The sequence below is a fragment of the Choloepus didactylus genome, chromosome 4, assembly GCF_015220235.1.
Source record: "Choloepus didactylus isolate mChoDid1 chromosome 4, mChoDid1.pri, whole genome shotgun sequence".
Lineage (NCBI taxonomy): Eukaryota > Metazoa > Chordata > Mammalia > Pilosa > Megalonychidae > Choloepus > Choloepus didactylus.
In genome coordinates this window covers 137,312,079-137,339,181 of record NC_051310.1, presented here as the reverse complement: position 1 = coordinate 137,339,181, position 27,103 = coordinate 137,312,079, and the positions used below count along the sequence as shown (strand labels likewise).

The 27,103-nt window shown below is 38.1% G+C and overlaps 1 protein-coding gene across 1 annotated transcript in view; it reads left to right on the top strand.

Annotated features, from left to right (window-relative positions):
* Positions 1 to 21,453, top strand: part of WDR76 (WD repeat domain 76) — a 62,235-nt gene extending 40,782 nt beyond the window's left edge. Inside the window, exons 10-14 of the mRNA XM_037834111.1 lie at positions 3,418 to 3,576; positions 14,489 to 14,706; positions 15,930 to 16,082; positions 18,435 to 18,488; positions 19,886 to 21,453. Coding sequence (XP_037690039.1) covers positions 3,418 to 3,576; positions 14,489 to 14,706; positions 15,930 to 16,082; positions 18,435 to 18,488; positions 19,886 to 20,138 — 837 coding nt within the window. The 3' untranslated portion in view covers positions 20,139 to 21,453. The remainder of the gene's footprint in view (positions 1 to 3,417; positions 3,577 to 14,488; positions 14,707 to 15,929; positions 16,083 to 18,434; positions 18,489 to 19,885) is intronic.
* The last annotated feature ends 5,650 nt before the right edge of the window (positions 21,454 to 27,103 follow it).

Sequence of the window (27,103 nt, the reverse complement as noted above, 5' to 3'; positions counted from 1 at the left end):
TATATACCTAGGAGTGGAATTGCTGGATCATATGGTAACTATGTTTATTTAATATTTGGGAAGCTGCTTTTCAAAGTGGCTATACATTTTACATTCCACCAGCAATGCATGAGGGTTCCAATTTCTTCACATCCTCACCATTTATTATTGACAAATTATTTATTTTCCTTTGTTTTTTTTTCTTTTCTTATTCCTTTCCTTTTTAAAAAATACGTTTATTTTAAATTTTTAAATAAAAAAGAAAACAAAAATGCTTAGTATTTCAGAGCAGACTAGGCCAGATGTGGAGGTGATAGTTACCTTAGTTCATAATGTGACATGCAGCATAGGACTATAACTTATCCAAATCTGAAAATTGACTTCTTAGGAGTTGTTAATCTGTTGTAGAAAGGATAATCCTTAGAAGTAGTAATATTAATGTGAAAATTCAAATACATGCATTTTCATAGAGTATTTAGAGGACAAGTTATTTTTAAAATTATGATTTTATGCCAGAACCTTATGAAAATTATGCTGAGAATGATATGCTCATATATTTTTTTAAATTCAGTGTTATTGAGATATATTCACATATCAGTCATCCATGGTGTGCAATCAACTATTCACAGTACTATCATATAGTTGTTCATTTATCACCCCAATCAGTTTTTGAACATTTTCCTTACTCCAGAAAGAATAAAAATAAGACTAAAAATAAAAGTCAAAAAGATCACCCAAAGCATTCCATCCCCCCCATCCCATCCTATTTTTCATTTAACTTTTATCCCCATTTTTCTACTCATCTGTCCATACACTGGATAAAGGGAGTGAGAGCCACAGGGTTTTCACAATCACACAGTCACACCATGTAAGCTATATAGTTATACAATCATCTTCAAGAATCATGGCTACTGGGTTGCAGTTTGACAGTTTCAGGTATTTCCTTCTAGCAATTCCAACACACTAAAAACTAAAAAGGGATATCTATATAGCGCATAAGAATGCTCTCCAGAGTGACGTCCTGATTCCGTTTGAAATCTCTCAGCCACTGAAACTGTTTTGTTTCATTTCGCATCCCCCTTTTGGTTAAGATTTTCTCAATCAAACGATGCTGATGCCGGGTCCAGGCTCATTCCTGGGAGTCATGTTCCATGTTGCCAGGGAGATTTACACCCCTGGGAGTCATGTCCCACATAGCGGGGAGGGCAGTGAGTTCACCTGCCAAGTGGGCTTAGAGAGGGGGGCACATATCTGAGCAACAAAGAGGTTCTCTGGGGGAGACTCTTAGGCACAATCATAAGTAGGTTTAGCCTCTCCTTTGCAGTAACAAGCTTCTTAAGGGCAAGCCCCAAGATCGAGGGCTTGTCCTACTAAATTGTTAGTCCTCAGTGTTCATTAGAATATCAGTAATAACCCAGGTGGGGAAGTCCAACATTTCTGCATTTTCTCCCAGTTCCTCAGGGGGGCCCTGCAAATATATTTTTATTCTCTGCCCAAATTACTTTGGGATGTATCAGGATTTCACACTAAACTGTACAAACCTACAAGATCTTACGTCCTAATTCAAAATTCCATGTAATTATGGTGTTTGAGTAAACTGACCGTGTAAGTTAAATTATTTAGTGTGCTGCAGAAAATATAGATCCTGCACCATATAAACATCTTTTCCCTTGGTTTCACACAGAAGTTGAAGCTTTAAGACACAGTCAGTATTGTCTCTTACCCTTTGGTCTGATTTGCCTTGGTCCTAACCAGATCCTCTTCATTCATATCTAATTAAGTCTGAACTCCTTTTCAGCTTTTTTAACAGTTGCTATATGAGGTAACACTGACATTCATATCTGCCGAGCTGTAGCTCTGAGTTTCAGGTGTCACACAGATACCCAAAGTTCCAGAGACCAGCCAGGTTATACACAAAGAGCTCAGCATCTCAGAATTTGGAGATAACCATTACAACTCAGGAATAGATGTGACTGCTGTAAGAGCTTATAATCTAGGGACCATTATAATAACATTCCCCTGATAAGCTGTGCTCTAAGAGTCAATTATGAGTTTACACATTATAATTAGTCCATATTGGTGAGGCATTATAGTGTTTGTCTTTTCGTTTCTGGCATAATTGACTCAAAATGCTGTCCTCAAGATCCATGCACCTAGTTGCGTGTCTCATACCTTCTTTCCTTCTTGCAGCTGCTCAATATTCTATTGTATGCACACACCACAGTTCACCATTCCGTTCATCAGTTGATGTACTCCTAGGTCACCTCCATCCATTGCAAATTGTGAATACTGCTGCCATAAACACCAGTGTGTATATGTTCATTCGGGTCCCTGCTCTCAGATCTTCCAATTATATACCCCATAATGAGGTTGCAGGACCTTATGACACCCACATACTTAGCTTCTTGTGGAACCACCACACTGTCCTCCAGATAGGCTCTACCATTCTACTTCCCCACCAACAGTAAATACATACACCCTTCTCTTCATGTTTTCTCCAGCACTTGTATCCCTCTGTTTAAATTTTTCCCTGCAATTTTATAGAGATATATTCACATGCCATACAATTATCCACAGTGTACAATCAGTTGTTCACAGTATCATCATACAGTTGTGCATTTATCAGCAGAATCAGTACTTGAACATATTCATTACTCCAAAGAAAAAAAAAATTAAAAAAAGAATAATACAAAAGATAAAAAATTAAAATACCTTAGAATACAATATAATAATAAGGTCACTACCAAGAATCCCATACCCCTCCCTTATATCTCCTTCTCAGACATTTAGCTTTGGTCTATTGCCTTTGCTACATTTAATGAGAGCATATTACAAGTTACTGTTGACCATAGACTCCAGTTTGCTTTGATTATATTTTTTTCCCAATACTATCTCTTTCTCAACACCTTGAAAGGTTGACATTCATTTGTTCTCCCTCATGTAAAAACATTTTTGTATTTTTACATTTAATCACCTTTGATCACTCTAGGTTTCACTAAGTTAGATATGCTCATATTTTATAGACATATACTTAGGAATTGGGGTGGTAATGGTACAGATGATATTGTTTTTGGTAGTAAGGAATTATACCATGTGTGAAATACAGAGTAGATTTCTCATTTCCTGGGGATTTCATGAACTGAGGTTATAATTAGCAATTTTTTCTGTTATAAAGAATAACAAATGTTGTAGTTGCAGAAATCTGGAAACTGTTGAAATAAGTAAGACTTAATATTGTTGAATTGAAAATTAGGAAAAAGTAATTCAGTGACAATATAAAGTTGCTAGATCTGACTTTCTGAATGAGAGGGTGGGTAAATTATAGATTGAAATGAGATTGAATATAATCCAGATGTAAATGGTCTAATGACATAATGACAGAGCAAATACTTGTTACTTTTCACTAGCTTTTTCCCTCCCTCCCCAACTCTCTTCCAGACCCAGCAACCTAAAGAAGATGGGATTTATGTTTTTCACCCCCATAGTAAGCCAGTTAGCTGTCTTTACTTCTCACCGGCCAATCCAGCCAACATACTGTCATTGAGTTATGATGGCACATTACGTTGTGGAGATTTTTCCAAGGCTCTTTTTGAAGAGGTAATTGTTAATATGTTAATGCACTGATCACAAATGATAATTCTGGATTCTTTATGAGATGCCACATAAATGATTATTATACCATTCAGATTGGGAGAGCCTGGAGACTTTAGAACTACACTTTCCAAGACTATCAGTTACTCGTTTGACCTTGGCAAGTTACTTAACCTCTTTGTGCCTCAGTTTCCTTAGTTGTGAAATGGGATAGTTATGGTGTCTAAATCATAGGGTTGTCATGAGGATTAAGTGAGTTAATGCAGATAAAGTTCTTAGAACAGAACCTGGCATATAGTAAGTGTTTTCTCTTGTTATTTTATTGTTTTTGCAAAAAAAAAAGTTAAAAAAATAACTCACTCGTATTTTTAGGTTTAAAACTTGTACTTTTTTTTCATTCAGGGGAAAAAAATAGGAATATTATTATATTTTGTTCACCATTCCTGGCATTTGCAGACATGAATTTTGTGGGGAAGAGTCTTATAAATGAAAAAAAGACGATAGAGAAATTCATCATGTAATGGTACTATATTATACATATATCTTGGACTTTTGGCCTGTAATATAATATAGAAACTGCAAAATTTGGTTTTATGCCAGTTAAGACTTACCATGTCTTTTATGTCATATATACATCTGATTGTAAAAAAAATTAGCTCAGTTGTTTTCATCTGGTGAATTTAGAGTGTCCTATAATTGTACTCTGGCAAGTAATGGACACCCAGGGGATTTATTCAGAATACCTTATGTTAAGTTTATTCATAACCACTTCTTAAGGTTAAGATCTTTTCCTGGGCTGGTCTAACCCCCACAAGGCCAAATTAAGTTTGAATTTGTTTAAGAATAATTGAAAGATCTCAGGCATTCATACTCATGATTACCCTTCCTTTCAGGGACAGTCTACTTAGATCACCAGGCTACTCCTGGAAGATTTTCTAATCAGTTTGATCCCTGATGGGACAGGGCAGAAGCTTCCAAAGGCCCTAGCAGCTCTCACTGTATTGGATCCCATTGCTTTCGTTTTGGTCTACTACTTTTTTAATGCTTGCAACAAACATATCATTTGAAATGTGCTTTTAGATTTGTTTAACCATATCAGGTTTCCTCAATAAGGGAATTCTTTTAAATTGAACTCTTTTCTTTTTTATTTTAATATAGATACAGGTTTTTATCCTTCATCTTGTTTTAAATGGGACTTTTAAAGTTTTCAGAGATCCTCAGTATAAGAGCAATTTAAATGTGATAAACAATGAAGAGAACAGGGTATTCATCACTGAAGTTTCTGTGTAAATACTAATTGATGACCTAATTTTGTGCCTTAATTTTTTATAAAAGCCAATACTCAAATATGAACAAATTCTGATGTTTTATAATTATTCTAAGTATTTCATGTACAAATGATTTGTAACTATTTTTAAAAGCATTTTAAATAATTATTTTAATAATTATTGCATAGTATATAATTGCTTTTGTTTTGTTCTTCACTGAATTCCTAAATGATCTTTCTTACAATTGGGGAGGCTTTTTCACCCTGCTGAGAGATAATAGTTTTTGGTTTTTCTTTTAAGAATGAGAATGTTTAAGTCCCTTTAGGCATGTTTAAGTCTGTTTTTAACCATGTTAAAAAAAAAAAAGATTTTTAAGACTATTAATGCTGTGTTACTAGTCAGACTTGATTTCCTACTTAGAATTAGAAGAAACAAACATGGTACTTATCTGTATCTTTGCTTTTTTGCCCTTTTGATTTCAGTTTCTCCTCTTTTAAAAGTAGGTTTTTAAAGACATTGATATTTCAAATCTTTATTGGAAGTAGATGGGCTATAAATCATAGATTAAATGAGATAATTTTTGTGAAAAGGCCTCTTATAAACTGTTAAATGGTAACATTTCAGTTTTTTTTACAATAGTGAAAATTTATTTAGCATGAGAAAAATCAGAAAAATTATAAATTGGAAAAAGCTGATAAATATCACTAATATAAAACCCCAGAATGAAACATAATACTTTCATTAAGTAACAATAAAGGTTAACTTTTTAAATTAAATTTTTTTTTATTTTAAGGAAGTTTTATTCAGTTCCTACTTACCATTTTTTTATTGAGATATATTAACACACCATCCAATTCATCCTAAGTATACAATCAATGGCTTACAGTATCATCACATAGTTAATCACAGTCATTGTCCACCACAAAATTCACTGTGTTATACATTCCTATTTTTAACCTCCAGCTTTCCGTCTGGTGACATACGTGACTCTAAATTTCATCCCTTTCCACCATATTCACCTAAATTCTGCACTGTTAATTATACTCACAATAACATGCTACTATCACCTCTATTTATTTTCAGACATTTAAGTTTGACCTAGATAAAAATTCTGCACATATTAAGCAACCACTCCCGATTCTCTGGCCTCATTCTTTTTTTTTTTTTTTTTTCTTTCCCATTAGTCTGGGGCTTAGTGTTTTCTTTAAGCTATTGTGTCATTCTCTTCAGAATTCTCAGTAACACTCTAAATCTGTAATTGGACAATTACACTTTTGTGTTAACTGGCTTCATATCTCCTTCCAGGATTTTCTTCTCTGTTTCCCTTATTTACCCCTTACACTTGTGCTTCTAAGCCCTCCCTGTACATTAAAACCATCTGGGGAACTTAAATACAAAACAAAACACTGAAGATACCTAGGCCCCACCCCAAAGACTCAGTTTTAATTGGTCTGAGGAGGACGTGGGACCGTCTGTTGTTGTTGTTTTGTTTTGTTTTTAAATTCATTTTATTGAGATATATTCACATACCATGCAGTCATACAAAACAAATCGTACATTCGATTATTCACAGTACCATTACATAGTTGTGCATTTATCCCCAAAATCAATCCCTGACACCTTCATTACCACAAACACAAAAATAACAAGAATAATAATTAAAGTGAAAAAGGGCCATTAAAGTAAAAAAGAACACTGGGTGCCTTTGTTTGTATGTTTGTTTTTCTCCTTCCCCCATTTTTCTACTCATCCATCCTTAAACTAGACAAAGGGGAGTGTGTTCCATATGGCTTTCTCAATCACATTGTCCCCCCTCATAAGCTATATTTTTATACAATCGTCTTCAAGATTCATGGGTTCTGGGTTGTAGTTTGATATTTTCAGGTATCTACCGCCAGCTACCTCAATTCATTAGAACCTAAAAAGGGTTGTCTATATTGTGTGTAAGAGTGCCCACCAGAGTGACCTCTCGGCTCCTTTTGGAATCTCTCTGCCACTGAAGCTTATTTCATTTCCTTTCATTTCCCCCTTTTGGTCAAGTAGATGTTCTCCATCCCATGATGCCGGGTCTACATTCCTCCCCAGGAGTCATATTCCATGTTGCCAGGGAGATTCACTCCTCTAGGTGTCTGGGGGGGGGGATGTCTGACCTCATTCTATATCCTGATAACCTATATTCTAGATTTTATGTCTATGAGTTCATATATTATAATTAGTTCATGTTAGTGAGATCATACAATATGTGTCCTTTTGTGTCTGACTTAACATCACTTAACATAATGTCCTCAAGATTCATCCATGTTGTTGTGTGCTTCAGGACTCCTTTCCTTCTTATTGCTGAATAATATTCCATCTCATTTTGTTTATCCATTCATCTGTTGATGGACATTTGGGTTGTTTCCATCTTTTGGCAATTATGAATAATGCCACTATGAACATCAGTGTGCAAATGTCTGTACGTGTCCCTCCTTTCAGATCTTCTGGGTATACACTGAGTAGTGGGATTGCCAGGTTGTAAGGCAACTCTATACTTAGTTTTCTGAGGAATCACCAAACCGTCCTCCACAAAGTCTGCACAATTTTCCATTCCCATCAGCAGTGAATAAGTGTTCCTATTTCTCCACATCCTCTCCAACACTTATAGTTTCCTGGTTGTTTAATAGCGGCCATTCTAATAGGTATGAAATTATATCTCATTGTAGTTTTGATTTGCATTTCCCTAATAGCTAGTGAAGTTGAGCATCTTTTCATGTGCTTTTTATCCATTTGCATTTCCTCTTTGGAAAAATATCTATTCATATCTTTTGCCAATTTTTATATTGGGTTGTTTGTCTTTTTATTGTTGAGTTGTAGGGTTTCTTTATATATTCTGAATATTAAACCCTTGTTGGATATGTGGTTTCCAAATATTTTCTCACATTGAGTAGGCTGCCTTTTCACCTTCTTGACAAAGTCCTTTGAAGCATAAAAGTATTCAGTTTTGAGGAGGTCCTATTTATCCCTTTTTTCTTTCATAGCTTGTGCTTTGGGTGTAAAGTCTAAGAAACCACCACCTACCTCAAGATCTTGAAGGTGCTTGCCTACATTTTCTTCTAGGAGTTTTATGGTCCTGGCTCTTAAATTTAGGATTTTGATTCATTTTAAGTTAATTTTTGTATAAATTGTGATTAGGTGCATAAATACTTATGATTATTGTTTCTTCTTGGTGAAATGCCCCTTTTATTAATATATAGTGTCCTTCTTTGCCTCTTATAATATTTTTGCATTTGAAGTCTATTTTTTTCTGATGTTATTATAGCTACCCCAGCTTTTTTTTTTTTTTTTGGTTGCTGCTTGAGTGGAATGTCTTTTTCCATCCTTTCACTTTCAACCTATTTGTATCTTTGGGTCAAAAATGAGTCTCTTATAAACAGTGTATAGATGGATCATATTTTTTCATCCATTCTTCCAATCTGTGTCTTTTGACTGGGGAGTTTAATCCATTAATATTCAATGTTATTACTGCAAAGGCAGTACTAACTTCAACCATTTTATCCTTTGACTTTTATTTGGCAGATTATTTTCTCTCTCTTTTTATCCTTTTAGTTATCCTTACTAATACTTTTCATTTCTGTACCCTCCTCCAGGCCTCTCTCTCCTATGTTTTCTTTTCAGGTGGCAGAATTCCCTTTAGTATTTCTTGCAGGGATGGTCCCTTGCTAACAAACTATCTTAGCTTCTGTTTATCTGTGAGTATTTTAAACTCTCCCTCATTTTTGAAGGACAGCTTTTCTGGATAGAGAAATCTTGGTTGGCAATTTTTCTCTTTCAGTATCATATATATATATATCATAACACTGCCTTCTTGCCTCCATAGTATCTGATGAAAAATCAGAATTTAGTCTTACTTGGCTTCCCTTGAATGTGATGAATCGCTTTTCTCTTGCCACTTTCAGAATTTTCTCCTTCTCTTTGGCATTTACTAGTCTGATTAGTATGTGTCTTGGAGTGGGTCTATTCAGATTTATTCTGTTTGGAGTACGTTGGGTTCTTGGATTTGAATATTTGTGTCTTTTATAAGGGTTGGGAAATTTTCAGCCCTTATTTCCTCAAATATTCTTCCTGGCCCTTTTCCCTTCTTCTTTCCTTCTGGACCACCCATTATGTGTATGTTTGTGCTCTTTGTGTTGTCAGTCATTTTCCTGAGACTCTGTTCAATTTTTTCCATTTTTTCCTCCATTTTTTTTTTTTTCTGTTTGAATTTGGTAGCTCTGTCTTCTTGCTCCTGATCCTTTCTTCTGCCTCTTCAAATCTGCTGTTGTGTGTCTCTAGTATATTTTTAATTTCATCTACAGTGTCTTCATTTCCCTAATATCTGTCATTTTTCTATGTCTTCTTTCAAATTCTTCTTTATGCTCTCCTAGTGTCTTAATATCCTTTATCTCTTTATGCATATTTTCCTTCATCTCTGAATTGATTTAAATTTGTTTGAACATTATTTATTAGTTGTTCCAGATTCTGTGTCTCTGCTGACTTTTTCATTTGTTCTTTTGATTGGGTTATATCTTCCTGTGTTTTAGTATCACTTGTGATTTTGTGCTTGTATGTGGTCATTTGTTTGTCTTGATGGGTCTATTCTGAGGGTCTGTTTCTCTCTCTTGTCTAGGATTTAGTTGTTGCCTAGGTTTGTATTAGGGCATTGCTTTGACAGTTGTCTTGTCATATTTCCCAGCCAAAACAAGGCCAGGTACCCATGCAGGGGTTGTATCAGCTTTGATGGACCTGGGATAGTGTCTGGAGAAGCTCTGAAAAGCTCTGCTTTTTTCCCCTGCACTTTCCAGCCTGCCCAGCAGATGATGCTCTTCAGTTACTTATTTGTCCTCAGAAGCTGTTTAACTCATGGAGTCCATCAGCATCTGACCAGGTGGAGCTGAAATGGGGGGGGAGGGGAATCTCACTTTGCTGGCCATTATCTGGCTCAGTGTTGGGCTGTGTCCCTCTCTGAATGCAGGGCAGATGATTCCTTCAGCTGCCCTCATCCTCGGCCACCCCCCAGGCAAGGATTGGGCCTCCTGTTGCTGTTTCCCTCAAGGGTGGGGGATCAGTGCCAGGAGCCATGACTGAAATTGCAGTCTTTGCCCCTATTTTCTCAGTCCCTTCCTTCTGCACTGACCTAGACATTGGAATGTATTCTCCTGAATCCCTAGTTGATTTGGACAATTTCTGCATGGCTACTTGCTGCTTTTGGGAAATAGGTAAATTCTGCCATTCCCTCCTTAATCGTCCATTTTGGAAGCTCCTCCTCAGTGCCCTTTTGTATTCTCCCTCCCCAGTGGCTTGAGTCCTGCCATGGGTCACTGTGGGCTTGGGTCTCTGTGTCTGGGCATAGGTGGGGATCTGCCTCACTGCTGTGAGAGATTCTACAGTCTGTGTCCCCGGTGGGAGGTGGGAGGTATCCCAGCCACTGCCTCTGGGCACTTCCCAAGCTGCGAGGGACCACAGTGAGGGAGAGGGAAGAGGACTGGCCAGTCTGGAACTGAAGTTTCCTACCTGACATCCCCTTTCTTTCTTTGATTCAGCATTTGTGGGATCTTTTTCCAGTCTCTACTTTCCTCCAAAGTTCTGAGCAAGTGAGATTTGTCCTTTTTTTGGCTGAATCTCTGGGGAGAGGTTTTCAGTATATGTCTTATATTGCCATGTTGATGGCATCACTCATCATTTTGGTTTTTAGTGTACTATCATGTAGTTATCTATGCAAGTCACATTCTGTCTTGTGTTTGTTTATATTCTTGCAAAAATGTTGGAGTTTGAAATTTAAAGGTTGTTCCAGTTCACTAATGCTGCCCTTTTGCAAAACACCAGATTTGGATTGGCTTTTAAAAGGGGGTTTATTTGGTTACAGAGTTAGTCTGAAGGCCATAAGGTGTCCAAGGTAAGGCATCAACAATTGGGTACCTTCACTGAAGGATGGCCATTGGTGTCTGGAAAACCTCCGTTAGCTCAGAAGGCATGTGGCTGGTGTCCGCTTGCCCCCAGGTGGTGTTTTAAAATGGCGTTCTCCGAAATGTCAGTGTCAGCTTCCAACAGCCATCTTCAAAATGTGTCTCTCAGCTGCAGCTAGCTGTGAGCTCCTTCTGTCTGAGCTTTTATAGGGCTCCAGTGAACTAATCAAGGCCCATGCTGAATGGGCGGGGCCACACCTCCATGGAAATTATCTAATCAGAGCTATTACCTACAGTTGGGTGGGTCACATCTCCATGGAAACAACCTAATCCAAAGTTTCCAACTTAATCAACACTAATACATTTGCTCCCACAAGACTGCAACAATGAATATGGCTTTTTCTGGGGGACATAATATATATACAAACTGGCACAAAGGTACATCTATATTTATAAGCAATTTAGTAATAACCAATTCTACTTACTTTCTAAAACAGCTTTACTGAGGTATAATTCAAATATTATACAGTTCACCTATTTAAAGCATACAACTCAGTGGTTTTAGTATATTCATAGAGTTGTGCAACCATCACCACAATCAATCAGAATCAATTTTAGAACATTTTCCTCATCCCCAGAAGAAATTCTTTACCCCTTAGCCATCACCCCCTGTCCAGAACACCCCTCCCCCCCAGCCTAGGCAACCACTAATCTACTTTCTGTCTCTATAGATTTACATATTTTGGACATTTCCTATACATGGAATCATAAAATATGTGGTCTTTTGTGACTGGCTTCTTTTACTTAGTGTGTTTTTAAGGTATATCCATATTGTAGCAGGAATCAGTACTTCATTCCTTCTTATTGCTAAGTAATATTTCTTTGTATGAATATTCTACATTTTATTCATCCATTCACCCATTGAACATTTGGGTGGTTTTCTCTTTTTGGCTTTTATAACTAATGCTGCTATAAACATCCACGTACATGTTTTTGCATGCACTTATGTTTTCATTTCTCTTGGGAAGACATCTAGGAATGGTAACCTACACCTACCATTTTGAGAAACTGCTGCTTTCAGAATTCTATCTTTGGCAGTTGACAGTATGATTAGTAGGTGTCTTGGAGTGAGACTATTTGGATTTCTTCTGTTTGGAGTTCGGTGTGCTTCTTGGACAATAATATTTGTGTCTTTTATGAGAGATGGGCAGTTTTTGGCCATTATTTCCTCAAATATTCTACCTGGCCCTTTTCCCTTATCTTCTTCTGGGACACTCATGATGCAAATGTTTTTGCTCTTTTTGCTGTCATTCAAATCCCTGAGATCCTGTTCCATTTTTTCCATTTTTTCTCTATCCTATTGTCTCTCTGCTTTCAGATGTCTTGTCTTCTAGCTAACTGATCTTTTATTCTGCCTGTTCAAATCTGCTTTCATTTGCCTCAAGTGTATTTTTTTTAATTAAATTCAGTTTTATTGAAATACATTCACACACCGTACAATCATCCATGGTATCTAATTCACTGTCCACAGTAAGATAACATAGTTATGTATTCATCACCACAATCTATCTCTGAACATTTTCCTTACATCAGAAAGAACCAGAACAAGAATAAAAAATAAAAGTGAAAAAAGAACACCCAAATCATCCCCCATCCCACCCCATTTGTCCTTTAGTTTTTATCCCCATTTTTCTACTCATCCATACACTAGATAAAGGGGGTGTGATCCACAAGGTCTTCACAATCACACTGTCACCCCTTGTAATCTACATTGTTATATAATTGTCTTCAGGAGTCCAGACTGCTGGGTTGGAGTTTGGTATTTTCAGGTATTTACTTCTAGCTATTCCAATACATTAAAACCTAAGAGGTGTTATCTATATAGTACATAAGAATGTCCACCAGAGTGACCTCTTGACTCCATTTGAAATCACCTCAAGTGTATTTTTAATCTCATCTTTTGTGACTTTCATTCCCATAAGATCTATTCTTTTCCTTGGCATGCTTTAAACTTCTTATTTATGTTCACCCAGTATCTTCTTAATATCCTTTATCTCTTTAGCCATATTTTCCTTCATCTCTTTGAATTGACTTAGGAGGTTTGTTTGAACATCTTCGATGAGTTGTTCCAAATTCTATGTCTCCTCTGACTTTTTAATTTGTTCCCTTGACTGGGCTATAGCTTCCTGTTTTTTAGTGTGACTTGTAATTTTTTGCTGGTATCTGGGCATCTGATTATCTTGATGGGTTGATTCTGAAGGTTGGTTTTTCTCTCTCATCTAGGATTTTGTTGTTGTTTGGGTTTGTGTTCAGGCTCTTCTTTGAGTTGGTTTGTTAGTATTTCTCAGCCAAAACATGGCCAGGTACCTGTGCAGGGGGTGCAGACAAGATCCATAGGCCTAGAGGAGAGGGTAGGAAAGACTCTATAAAACCTTTATTTTTCTTCAGCTCCCTAAGGCTGTGCTTTCCTGGCCTGCCCAGCAGATGGTACAGTTTGTCAGCCTGTTCCCCTCAGCCTTATGAGGGCAGGGTATTTTTAGCTTTCTGTCAGCTCACTGATCTGGGTGGAAAAAATGGCCTGGTGGTGCTTGACCCAGACACACTGGATCAGTGGGATCCAGCGCTCTAAATTTGTTGGCCAATAGCTGGCTCAGTACTGGGCCTTGTCCTCCTCTGTTCTTGGGGCAGAGGACTCCTGTGGCCCTCCCAGGCTGTAGAAACCTTCCAGGCAGGGATTACACTGCCTGAAGCAGCTTGCCTTGAGGGTGGGTGATGGGTGTCTGAAGTCCTGGCCGGAGTTACACAGTTTCTCACCACAGTTTCTCAGTCTCTTCATCCCATACTTCTCAGAATGCTGCTCAATACTCCCCTGGTCTCTGGAGCCCCAGATCAGTTGATTTGGACAGTTTCAGTCTGTCCAGTTGCTGTTTTGGGGAGAGGAATGAGCCCTGCAACTTCCTCCCTGTTCCGCCATCTTCCTGTGACTTTTCTCCCCTTCTCTACACTAATGACTTTATACCATTTATATTCTCTTTTGCAACTTGCCTTTTTTCATTTATCAATATGTAAGTGACAGTAATATGAGTCTACCTCACTCTTTTTAGCATTGCATGGTATTTCAAAGTAGAGATGTTCCATCATTTATTTAACCAGAGCCCAACATTTAGGTTGTTTCTTACAGGTATTATAAACAATCTTGCAGTGAATATCCTTATGTACATCTTAGAAAAATTATTGGATCAGAGTATAAACATTAAAAATTTTGATAGATGTAGCTCACCTATCAAAAATTTGCACCTATTTACACTTCTACCTGGAGTTGATGAACATTCAGCGATGTATGTTGAACTTTGTTAGCAGTTACTTGGTCTGTTAAGGTATAATTTCAATTGGGTGGAGTTTAGATTCAGTCCATCCAGGTAAGTTTCACAGGCTATATGTGGAACTGAGGCTTATGGGGCTCTAAGATTTGGGATGTAGCCCTGATATGGGCCAATGGGCCATTGATTATAGGCAAGTCTCACTGCTGATCAGTGCCTTTGTTTCTTTCTCTGCAAAAGGGGTGATCATTGTGCCCTGTGCTTTGTATGGGGATTAAGGAAGAATAAATGCATTTATTTGGGCAAATTAAAGTGTTTTATAACTCTTTTTCCAAAGAACTTGTGTCTTGGCATGCTTTAAAAGAAGAATGTTATATAAATGTAAGCTGATTATTACTTATGTCTTTAGGTGTATAGAAATGAAAGAAGTAGCTTTTCCTCCTTTGACTTCTTGGCAGAAGATGCCTCCACTTTAATAGTAGGACACTGGGATGGAAGTATGTCTCTAGTGGATAGACGGACACCTGGAACTTCTTATGAGAAACTTATCCATTCTGCTTTGAACAAAATAAGAACTGTTCATGTCCACCCAGTGTATAAACAGTATTTCATTGCTGCGGGATTGAGGTATGTTCTTCATAAAATTTTATGATTTAGGCCTTTTATTCTTAGGAATACATGTTTTAGTTTGGTTGTCAAAGAAATTTGTGAGACCCAAAGGCCAAATTATTTTCCTTTCTACACTGACTGAGGTTTTTTTTTTTTGCATGTGTGGTTTTTATAAAAGTGAGATATTCTTTTGGATTTAATAGTGAAATATTGAAACATTTTTGTTGTCCTTGGTATCATATGCATTTACTTTTAGTCTTTTGAGAAGAAAATTAGTAATTGTTAAAAAAGAAAAATGAAGCACTATATGTGGTGTTCTGGTTTGCTCATGCTGCCATTATGCAAAATACCAGAAATGGATTGGCTTTTATAAAAGGGATTTATTAAGTTACAAATTTACAGTTCTGAGGCTATAAAAGTGTCCAAACTAAAGCATTAGCAAGAGGATACCTTCACTGAAGAAAAGCCAGTGGTGTCTGTCAGCTGGGAAGGCATGTGGCTGGTGTTTGCTGTTTCTTTACTCCGAAAAGACTTTCAAAATGGCTTTCACCAGAATGTCACTGGGTTTCTCTTGGCTTCTTCAGATCCTGTGCATTTGAGCATCATGGTCCTCTTTTAGCTTCTCTGGAGCTTAGCATCTCTTAGCTTAGCATCTCCAGACGTCCTTCTGTCTGCATCTCCAAGCATCAGCTTTCCACAGCCTTCTCCAAAATGTTTCTCTCTTTTAGGGCTCCAGTGATTTAATTAAGACCTACCCTGAATGGGCAGGGCTCTTATATCCATGGAGATAATTTAATCAAATGCCTAGCCCACAGTTGACTGAGTCACATCTCCATGGAAACAATCAAGGGGTCACACCCTAATCAGAGAGATTAATAAATCTGCTCCCACAAGATTGCATTAAAGAATATGGCTTTTCGGGGGACATAATATATCCAAACCAGCACGTGTGGTCTATAACTTGTTGGTCTGTTAAGTTTTTCCTTGGAAAGGTTGGAAAACCAGCTAGAAACTTGTCTTTCTGTACCCACTGGTTACATATATCTGAAATAGTTTTGGAATTTCTCTAACATTTTATTTTTTTGTCTGTATCATTAAAAATACAGAAGAGAAGCAAGTTCTCTCCTAAATGGTCTTCAACATAGCAAGTATTTGAGTGTCTAATTTATATCCAGCCCTATTCTAGAGGGTAATAACTACATGTATTGTGGGAACATTAATAATTATTCCTCTCATTACAGGGATGTTCATATTTACGATGCAAGACACCTGAAGCCCAGGGGAAGCCAGCCTTTGATTTATTTGACTGAACATACAAAGAGCATTGCTTCTGCCTATTTTTCACCTATAACTGGTAATAGGGTGGTAACAACCTGTGCTGATTGTAAGCTGAGGTAAATTGGGAAGGCAAACATGTTTTTTATTTTAATTCAGTTTTATTGAGATATATTCACATACCTTACAATCATCCATGTTGTACACTCAACTGTTCGCAGTACCATCATATAATTGTGCATTCATCACCCCAATCTATTTTTTGAACATTTTACTTATACCAGAAAGAATAAAAATAGGAATAAAAAAATAAAAGTAAAAAAGAACACCCAAATCATTCCCCCCATCCCACCCTATTTTTCATTTGATTTTTGTCTCCATTTTTCTACTCATCTACCCATACACTGGATAAAGGGAGTGTGATCCACAAGGTTTTCACAATCACACTGTCACCCCTTGTAAGCTACATAGTTATACAGTTGTCTTCAAGAGTTAAGCCTACTGGGTTGCAGTTTGATAGTTTCAGGTATTTACTTCTAGCTATTCCAAGACATTAAAACCTAAAAAGAGTTATCTATATAGTGCATAAGAGTGCCCACCGGAGTGACCTCTCAACTCCATTTGAAATCTCTCAGCCAGTGAAACTTTATTTGTTTCATTTTGCATCCCGCTTTTGGTCAAGAAGATGTTCTCATTCCCATGATGCTGGGTCCAGGTTCATCCTTGGGGGTCATATCCTGTGTTGCCAGGGAGATTGACTCCCCTGGGAGTCAGGTCCCACGTAGCGGGAGGGCAGTGAGTTCATCTGCCAAGTTGGATTAGCTAGAGAGAGAGGGCCACACCTGGGTAATAAAGAGGTACTCAGGAGGAGACTTGGGCACAATTATAAGCAGGTTTAGCCTCTCCTTTGCAGTAATGAGCTTCATAAGGGTAGCCTCAAGATAGAGGGCTCGGTATACTAAACCACCAGTTCTCAATGTTAAGCAAACATGTTTTTAAGGAATCTAAAGAGTCTAGCTACTATGTCAGTAAACCTATTCACTCACTAGTGTTATTGTTTAAGCCACCAAAGACCCATGAACTGTGCTTAATGGCTTTTCAGCAGTTTCTGGGTCCTGGAAATTTCCTTGGGACTATAAAGTCTGCCCTGGGGAGTCAATGCCAGTGTTCTCTTTCAGCACTGAAGAATCCCAGAAATCCCAATAAAATAAGTCTGCATGGTATCTTATAAGGAAGATACTTTTAGCATAGGTGGAAGTTTGCACTTGGGAGAAGGTGAGGTCTACCCTACCAGTACAGTGGCTGGATGGAAGCTGCAGAGCCCCAGACCATAGGCAGGGAGAAAAGATGGCAAAGATTGAGTTTCTATCCAAATTACTGGATATGGTTTTATGGTTCTGGGGTTTGGTGCTTTTCTGTAACTACTTCCTAAAAAATGGATTTAAAATTTAATATAAACCAATTGAACCCAGAATAGAAAACCATGCCAATTAAAAAAGATGTGGGGAACGTTAGCGTAACCACAGAGTAAAATGATTTTGTTTTCTTTTAGAATCCCCGTTTTGTTTAAAACTACAAGCACTTCTCAGCTTATGAGAGTTAACCTTAAGTGATTTTGGAATTAATTCATTATTCATTCAACAAGTATCTGCTGAATATCTTTTGTGGGCCAGGCCCTAGAATGGCACCTAATTTTGGCTTAGACCCTGACTATTGGGAAGAGCATGGTCTGCCGTGGGTGACAGGTGCCTGGTTTGTTTTTTTTCCAAAGTCTGTGAGCATTACCCTTTGCTTCAAGAGCTACCTATTTGTCCTCTTCCCGTTCATTTGCACTGCAGAGTTTACTCTTGTTACCATAACTGTTAGTGGTTTGGCATTCTAGTAATCGAATTAGTGCCAAGAAGAAACTGTCCTGGGAGAACTAGGACAAGGAGAAGGTGGGATGGTGATGTATCTGGCTTCCTTTTGTCAGGGTGCCCAGTGGAGGCTTCTGGCCACCTCCAGCTGCCCACAAGACCACTTCCCCTTGGTTGCTGGCCCGTTGCAGGCCCCTTCGGCACCTGGAAATGACACTGTCAGCCTTCAACTGATGAGTCTCGTGGGGGGAAATTGTTGATAAGTGCAATGTTAGGTTATTTATGAAACTGAATATAGTTTTAGATGCCATATTATCACCTTAGAATATAATAATTCATTTAAATACTATATTTGGAGTAATAGTTTATAAATAAATTATTTTAGGCAAATTTCTACACTAAAGTATAAGCGCTGTCTTTTATAATAGTCCTTATAACTTTCTGTTGGTGGTGATAAATGTATACACTGAGGTTTTTTGTAGTTTGAGCCCATATATTTTAAATCATATTTATTATCAATCGAGAAGTTTGTTAAATACACTGAGGTTATTTCAGAAGATTTCCAAGAAACAACAGAAAGAGTGTGTTACTTTATTCTTTATTTTTATTTTGCAGAATCTTTGACAGCAGCTGTATATCCTCCCAGGTTCCTCTCCTCACCACCATCAGGTAGGTTTCCATATGCCAAATAATGTGAATCCTGGATTAACATGAGCTATTGTTGGAGTGCATACATTAGACTTCTGATTATCAAAGAGATGTGATGGGCCTGATTTTGGTATTACATTGTTTAAGTGTCCCATTTTGCTAGTCCCTATCCGGAAGTGTTCTTGCTTCCAGGTTCCCTTTGTCTACAAAGAGGGTTCAGTTCAATCTCTTTTAGTCAGTAGTTAGTTATTCTCTGCAGATGGGAAGTTATTCTCTGCAGGTGGGAAGTTATTCTCTGCAGGTGGGAAGTTATTTTTGGTAAAGCTTGATGACTATTCAGAACTGAATTACTCATGATACCTTATTAAAGAAGACTGTAACTCTTCCCTTGTGGATGAGGCCATGTGAAGCTTTATTTGTGCCTGTGTATTTTGGGCTTAGAGGGCTTCCCCGTATTCCCACTTTATTTTTTTTTAAATCAACCTCTTCTTGCATGTGGTGCTTTGAATGTACGTGTGTATCTGTTTTACATCAAACTTTACTCATTGTGTTCTTCCTTGATATCCCTCTTTATCAATATTTATGAAGTTAGGGACAGGGAGTGTGATATATATTGATTATTGCTTCATGAGTTTTATAGAGGTATTTTAGTTTCCCTTATCAGACCAGAAGTTTTCTCTTCCTTATTTCTCTTTTCAAACTTTATTCATTCAAATCTATTGGTATCTAATTTTTAAATTTTAAAAAAATCTATGGTGAAGATTCTGGGGTCAGTAGGAATTTTCATAAAGAGAGGGTCATTGAGTGACAGTGGGAAAAGTGATTTTCCACAGTCTGTGCTTCTTTAAAAAGAAAGGATTGTTAGTGATATTAAGGTATAGAGAATAAAAAGGGCAGCACTTCTCTTTTTGCTTTGGAGAGCTGTAAAGGGCACCAAACGTTTTTTGGGATTTTCAAGTTGTATGGAATATAAAATGGTTTCAGGATTCATTATCAGGGAAATACAAATATGAGAAATACCAGATCCCTTGTTAAAATCTATAACCTAGATTACAGAATGCATATTTTTGGATGTGCTAGAAAAGAAATTTTCTGAGGGAAAACCCTCTGCCTGGCTTTTCCACTGAGCTAGGAAATACAGAGCAAAAGACGTATCATTTCAATAGATGCTTAGTAAACATTCACTGAGCATAAACCATGGGGCTGGACACTAGAGACTCAAAGCTGAGGAAGCCATTGTCTCTGTCCTGAGTTTCAGTCTTGTAAGGAGGATGAGATGAGGTTGATGCTAACTCAGTCACTTAAGGAGAAGAAACTTGTCAGAGAAAACCAGCATTTAGGAGCTGTGCCCTGATACCCAGGGCCACCTTGAATTATGCAACATTTGCTTCCTTTGAAAATTATTGTCTTTTCATCAGGCATAACACCATCACTGGGCGATGGCTGACCAGGTTCCAAGCCGTGTGGGACCCCAAACAAGAAGACTGTATCATAGTTGGCAGCATGGAGTATCCACGACGGGTAGAAATCTTCCATGAGACAGGAAAATGGGTGCATTCTTTTCTTGGCGAATACCTTGCCTCTGTGTGTTCCATCAATGCCATGCATCCAAATCGGTCTATTTTGGCAGGAGGTAATTCCAGTGGAAAGATACATGTTTTTATGAATTAAGAAAACTGCTGAGCTTTTGGTTTATTGATGCCAATTTATTCTAATTAATCAGTGTCTTAGGAACTCAGAAGGGCAAAGTTTAATTCATGTGGCTTAGTCTGTTTACTTGTTAATAAGTTATACTTAGCATATATAAAGTTGTTTGATTAAGAAGGACATTCCAATGAGCAGAATGTACTTTTAGTGAGGGAGAAGCCTTGGAGGATGTTTCTACAGGTTGGGGAAGGAATTTGAAGGGCGGCTGCGATAGCTTCAGTGCTTTTACTCAGAAGTTCTAACGTTATAAGTCATAAAACTTTGAACGATCAGTGCTAAAAGCTTTTGTGATATAATACGGTTTTGATTCCATAGTGATATTTAGACTGGTAGTTTATTTTTTAGTTTGGAATGAGTATTAATTCTAGGTTCACACAATTGGAAGGGGTCCTGAAAGGTCATCCAAGTCAGAGATTTTGAAACTTTAATTTTTTTACCCAAGAACCCATTTTTTTTCTTTTCTGCCTCTAATAAAATCTTATGTGAAACCCCAATATAGTTAATTGCTGACTAGCTCTGGTTAACCTGGGACAAGGCCTGGCTCTGTGTGGGCTGAGCCTTTCCCTTCCCCTTCCACTGGATGGCTCCTGAGACACACCACCAAGGAATCCCAGGCTCCTTGGCACACAGTTTGGATCTACTTTATTTTTGCACTGCAGGGTGGGATTGCCCTCAGACTGGTGTCTTCCAAACTGTGGGTTGCAGCCGTCAAGAAGAAATCAACTTAATGGCTATGATCAGTGTTTAAAAAATGAAAAGGAAAGAAATAGTAAAGAACCAAAAACATAATTAGAATAAGTTTTGTCTTGTGAAACTTAGTTACTAAATATGTATATATGCGTATATTCTGATGTAAAATGCATTTCTTTATTTCTGTAGTACTATGGGTCATGATTAAAGAAGTGAAAGCTACTGCCTTAGAATGTCCCAGACTGCCCAATTTGTCCCTTTCTTTTAGACTCTCCAGAGGAGAATTCAATGGCTTGTTAAGTGAATACCTTTGTTCCTACTCAAATTTGGGGGAAAAGTTATGAAATACTCAGGATTTTTGTCATTTCTTCATAAAGATATTTTCTTTTCAGATGTTATGGTGATTTGAAAATGTCTGTGGTGGGGAAGGGGAACTGATAAATCAGTGGCTGGATATTATGTGTAATATTACCTATTCAACTTTTTTCATTGTTATTCATTGCCAGACTACTATGCAAAGACTATTGTAAATAGCTTCAGCAATATGTTTGAATTCTAAGAGGAAATATTATTTTCTCATAATTGTATGTTACAGAAATAAAGTAATATGTGTTTTCTTTAAGGAGCAACTTTTTTTCCTAAACAATTTTCTTCTTTGTAACTAAAATCTAAGTATTTTGAAGGTTAGTTTATTTAATAGGTTGTGGGTGTTTATAAGGAATAGGTATTCTGTATTCTCTAGATGATGCGAGTATAGCACTTGATAAGCCAGATGAGAAACAATTTATGAAATGGAAAGTGAGGTTGAGTTATGTTTACACTGTGAGGGAAATAGTAAAGGAAGCCCTTAGGTTCCCGTACCCTTTTCTATATCACTTAATTTCACAGGTTCCAGAGTGGCTGGTTCTATGGGAATTGTCCTCTTTTTCAGATGCTGAAAACTACCTTCAATCAAATTAGCACCCTCAGTTAAGCTTTGAACACTGGCCTCTGTGGTGAACTTTAGCAAATCTTGATGTTTCTCACTTTTGTGGTTTCTTCTGCCATTGTAACTTCATAAGCTGTGCTACTTAGATCCGATTTCACCTAATAGAGTTTTGTGGGTTTTTTTTTACATTTTATTTTGAAATAAATTCAAAGTTATAGGAACAGTTGCAAAATAATACAAACCCCAAACACAGAACTCCAGCATTCCCTGACCCTCCCCACCCCGATACCCCGATCCACTAACTTTAACATGTTGTCACACCAGTATTTCTTTTCCTCCCTCCCTCCCTCTCTCCCTATCTATCATCTATTGCTCTGTCTTCTGAACATATGAGAGCTAGCTGCACACATCCTTGAACACTATAATTCACATATACAATTCCCATGAACAAGAACATTCTTTTATGCAATCCCATTAAGTGCAGCTAAGAAGTACAAGAGATTCAACAATGATACAAAGCTTACATTCTATATTTCCTTTTCCTTATGTCTCAACTGTGTCCCTTTGAGCCTCCTCTCCTCCATCCTCAGATCCCATCCAGGATCATGCTTGGCATTCAATTGTCATCTACTTAGACTGTCTTTTTTTTTTTTTTCCTCAATTGTGGAAATATATATATACAGCCTTAATCTTCCCATTCCACCGCCTCCCTAGCATTCCATTAGTGGGATTAATCACATTTAGAATGTTGTAATGCTATCACCTTCCCACCATCCATTACTAGAAATTTCCCTTCACCTCAAACAGCAACCCTACACTCATTTCTTAACTCCCCATTGCCCCTTCCCCCATTTCTCTTAACCCATACTTTACTTTTCATCTCTATGGTCATATTCTCTGATAATTTCTTTGTGTTTACTATGGGGCTTAAAATTAAACTCTTAAGTCCATAACAATCTTGTTTTTCTTTGATACCAACTTAATTTCAATAGGACACATAAACTATGTACGTATACTCCTCCATTCCCCCACCTTTATATAGTTCTTGTCAAAAATTACATATTTTACATTGAGTTCAAAACCACTGATTTGTCATTAGAGTTTCTGTATTTTATATCATGTAGGAAGTAAATAATGGAGTTACATTTCAAAAGTTATTGACTTCTATTTGTATTCCATTGTGGTCAGAGAATGTGCTTTGAATACATTCAATTTTTTTTTTTTAATTTACTGAGGCTTGTTTTATGTCCCAGCATATGTTCCATTCTGGAGAAAGATCCGTGACCACTAGAGAAAAATGAGTGTCCTGGTGATTTGGGATGTAAGGTTCTATATATGTCTGTTAAAATTCTCTATATCTCTTTCTCCTTTCTTTGTTTCTCTGTCGGTAGGGCTCCCTTTAGAATCTGAAGTAGGGCAGGTCTTTTATTGGCAAACTCTCTCAGCATTTGTTTGTCTGTGAAAAATCTACGCTGTCCCTTAAATTTGAAGGACAGTTTTGCTGGATAAAATATTCTTGGTTGGAAATTTTTCTCTCTCAGAATTTTAAATTTGTCGTGCCACTGCCTTTTCACCTCCATGGTGGGCCGCTGAGTAGTCACAACTTAGTCTTATGTTGTTTCCTTTGTATGTGGTGAATTGCTTTTCTCTTGCTGCTTTCAGAACTTGCCCCTTCTCTTCAGTATTTGAGAGTCTGATCAGAATATGTCTCGGAGTGGGTTTATTTGGATTTATTCTATTTGGAGTTCGCTGGGCATTTACGCTTTGTGTATTTATATTGTGTAGAATGTTTGGGAAGTTTTCCCCAACAATTTCTTTGACTACTCTTTCTAGACCTTTACCCTTCTCTTCCCCTTCTGGGACACCAATGAGTCTTAAATTTGGACGTTTTATTTTATCTGTCGTAACCCTGAGATCCTTTTTGATTTTTTCAATTTTTTTCTCCATTCTTTCTTTTGTTCTTTCATTTTCTGTTCTGTGGACCTCTAGGACACTGAGTCGTTGTTCAGCTTCCTCTAATCTTGTATTATGAGTATCCAGAGTCTTTTTAGTTTGGCCAACAATTTCTTTTATTTATTTCCATAAGATCTTCTATTTTTTTTATTTAATCTTGCAATTTCTTCTTTATGCTCTTCTAGGGTCTTCTTATGTCCCTTTTATCCTGTTCCATGGTCTTCTTCATGTCTCTTATATCCTGTGCCATGTTTTTGTTCTTTGATTGCGATTGTTTGATTAATTGTGCCAAGTACTGTGTTTCTTCTGATGTTTTGATTTGGGTGTTTGGGATCGGGTTCTCCATATTGTCTGGTTTTATCATATGTGTTAAAATTTTCTGTTGTTTTTGGCCTCTTGGCATTTGTTTTGCTTGATAGGGTTCTTTCAAGTTGTAAAAAAAAAAAAATATCAATCTAATTTTTCAGAAATACAAGTTAGTGGTGTACACTTTCTCCAGCTAACCAGCAGATGGCGTCTGCGAGTCACCTATACCCCTCAAGTCAGTTCTCCCCAACTCTATCTCTGTGGTGTGTGGGGAAATGATTTTTGTGGGGTTCAGTTGGTGAACTCAGTTTGGGTTTGTTGTTGGAGCTGTCCGCCCTGAATGTGGTGCATGTGTCTGGGTGGTCAGGGAGGCAGGGCCGCTTTAATATTCAAACCTCCCAGGTGATCCCGGAGATTCAAGGCCGCTGCAAGAGTCTAAGCCTTCATTTCAGTTCTGCCCCAGACCCTCTCTGTCGCTGACCCACAAACCACCGGCATTGACGTAGCGTCCCTAGGTTTTCTGAGCGGGCCCCCCTTCTCAGCTGTGATCTTCCAGGACCTCTGCTGAGGGAAGGCTGTGCTACGTCACTAGTGCGCGTTGTCCCTCAAGGGAAGCCCTGGGCCGCTGGGCCATGCAGGGGCTCTCCCAGCCTGATGCAAAGATTAGCCCTTAATTCTTGACTGGTGTAAGTTCTGAATGAAAGGCAGGTAGTAGAGCTGGGCCCCACCCCTTTCCTTTTAGAGAAGATAGACGCCTTAGGGGGAGGTTATTAGCATTCAGTGGTTTCTCTCTGCCTGTGCCACACCCCTGTCTGGGTCACAGAACTGGGAACTGAAAATGGCCGAGGCTTTCTCCACTGAGTCGAAAAAGGAACAGAGCCAGTCCGAGGCGACCCTCCAGCTCTCCAAGGTCAGTCGTCACCCAAAGCCTCTGTCTACTTGTTGAGGATTCGTATCTCGTAGTGAGCAGTTTACACTCACTAATTAAAACCCCCAGCTGGAGCTCAGCTGAGCTATATTCCCTTGCTGGGAGAGAGCTTCTCTCTGGCCCTATGAGGCTTTGTAGCGTGGGCTGTGGGGGAGGGGGTCTCCCGATTTGGATCCGCAGTTCTTACTTACAGATTTTATGCTGTGATCTCGGGCATTCCTCCCAATTCAGGTTAGTGTATGATGAGTGGACGGTCACGTTTGTCCCCCTGCAGTTGTTCCGGATTATTTACTAGTTGTTTCTGGTTTTTTTCAGTTGTTCCAGGGGGAGTACTTAGCTTTCACTCCTCTCTATGCCGCCATCTTAGATCCGCTCCTAATAGTTTGTATCTTTTTGAGGCAATACAGGAAGGAAGGAGAATGAGGAGGGGACTTGCTTCTCTGTGATAAGCTTTATAATGGAATAATTGTTTAAATTTGGAAAGCACATAAAGGAAAATTGTTTCCCTTAGGACATTCTTAAACTGTAATCTGTAGTGAAAGGTACTTCTTTGCAGAGATTCACTTAAAGCTGTGTGGCTTCTGTAATTATATAATTATTGTAAATTTGGCCTTCATCATATCTCTTAAGCACGTAAACTTTGAATTCCACTTGAGTTATTTTGAGATGCTCAGCCTTTTTAAATATATGACTTTAAGGCAGAGGAATACAATTCTAATTTTGGGTGGACAGAGAGTTGGGCAGACTAGGAGGGACCACAAATAATTAGGAGTTAATAGCTCTGAGTCGTTTAAGTCTTAGTTTATTACTCTGGCCTTTGTGTTTTCTCACCACAGAGTACTTTGCAAAGGCACTTCTCCAGGAAAGCAGCTTTAGGGCTATGGATATAAAGATTTAAATCCTTTCAGCCAGCACACAGTACATGGGTGAAGGTGGGTGGGAAAGAGAGAGAGGAGAGAAAAACAAATACATGTGTCTTCTGTATTGAACCTGAGAGAAAGAAATATATGCCTTCTAACTTCAGATTCCAAAAACTTAGGCGTCCTGTTTGTGAGGCTGTCCTTTTGGACTTAGTATGGTTTTTTGTTTTCCCTATTTCTTTTTAGTGTGGTATTGACAATCAATCAGTAATGAGCGAGTCTAACACGGTTTTACTTCCAAGATAACACAGACTCAGTTCTGGCTCATGTGGCTGTAAATGTTTGGATTTTCAAATGAAAAGGTGTAATTTTGTAAGGAAGATAACATTTAGCACAGTTATACAGAGCTGAGGAGTAAAACATTTTAAGATACCTTTTCCCAAAAAGGAAGCTGTACAAGAGGAAATGTTTTTAAAGTGTGTTTTGCCTATTTTACTCTCCTCTCAGCCAGCAAGTTGTAGGGGTGTGTAGAGGAAGCCTGTTCATGAGCGTTATAAAGCCAGAAGTGTGGTTAGTACAGAGGGGCTTGTTTGTGATTGAGCAGCCTGAAGCAGAGGGGATGGGTGCTAGGACCCTGAAAGGGTGTGTGCATAGGTAATTTCTCGGTTGGGTATCTGCCAAAGGGCAGGTGCTGTAAATCTGCAGAATCATGTGAAACTGTTTATGGCCAGTGGTGCTTATACTTTTTGCTCTCAAGATCACTTCAGGCAAAGGCTTTTGTCATTAGAAACCAACCAACAAACATAAAAACTTCACAGGGGTCAGGGCTCTAGCTATCATTTTATAGTTGATAAGAAACACTGAAAATTTTGAGTGACAAAACCTGATCAGTGTTTTAGGAAGATGACTCTGGAAGTGACGGAGGATTGATTGGAGGGCAGGTGGAACTGAGAACAGGAGATTACGGAGCTTGGACCATGGGCCAGACCCCTAGTTGCATCTTTTATCTTCTTAGAATTTAGAGGACAAATACCAGCCACAGAGTGGTGATTGCACAGAGGAGATAACGTTTTAGGAATATATTCCGTAAATTGTAATCATGAGGCTTATTACCGTAGGGACGATATCATTCTAGTCCCTTCATAGGAAGTGGTTTCTTTCCTCCCCCTTACTCCAGGCCCGAGTAGGAACACTGGGCTAGAAGCTGGACCATTGGGGTTCTAGTGTGAATTCTTAAGACTAACTGTGCAACCTTGAGAAAATC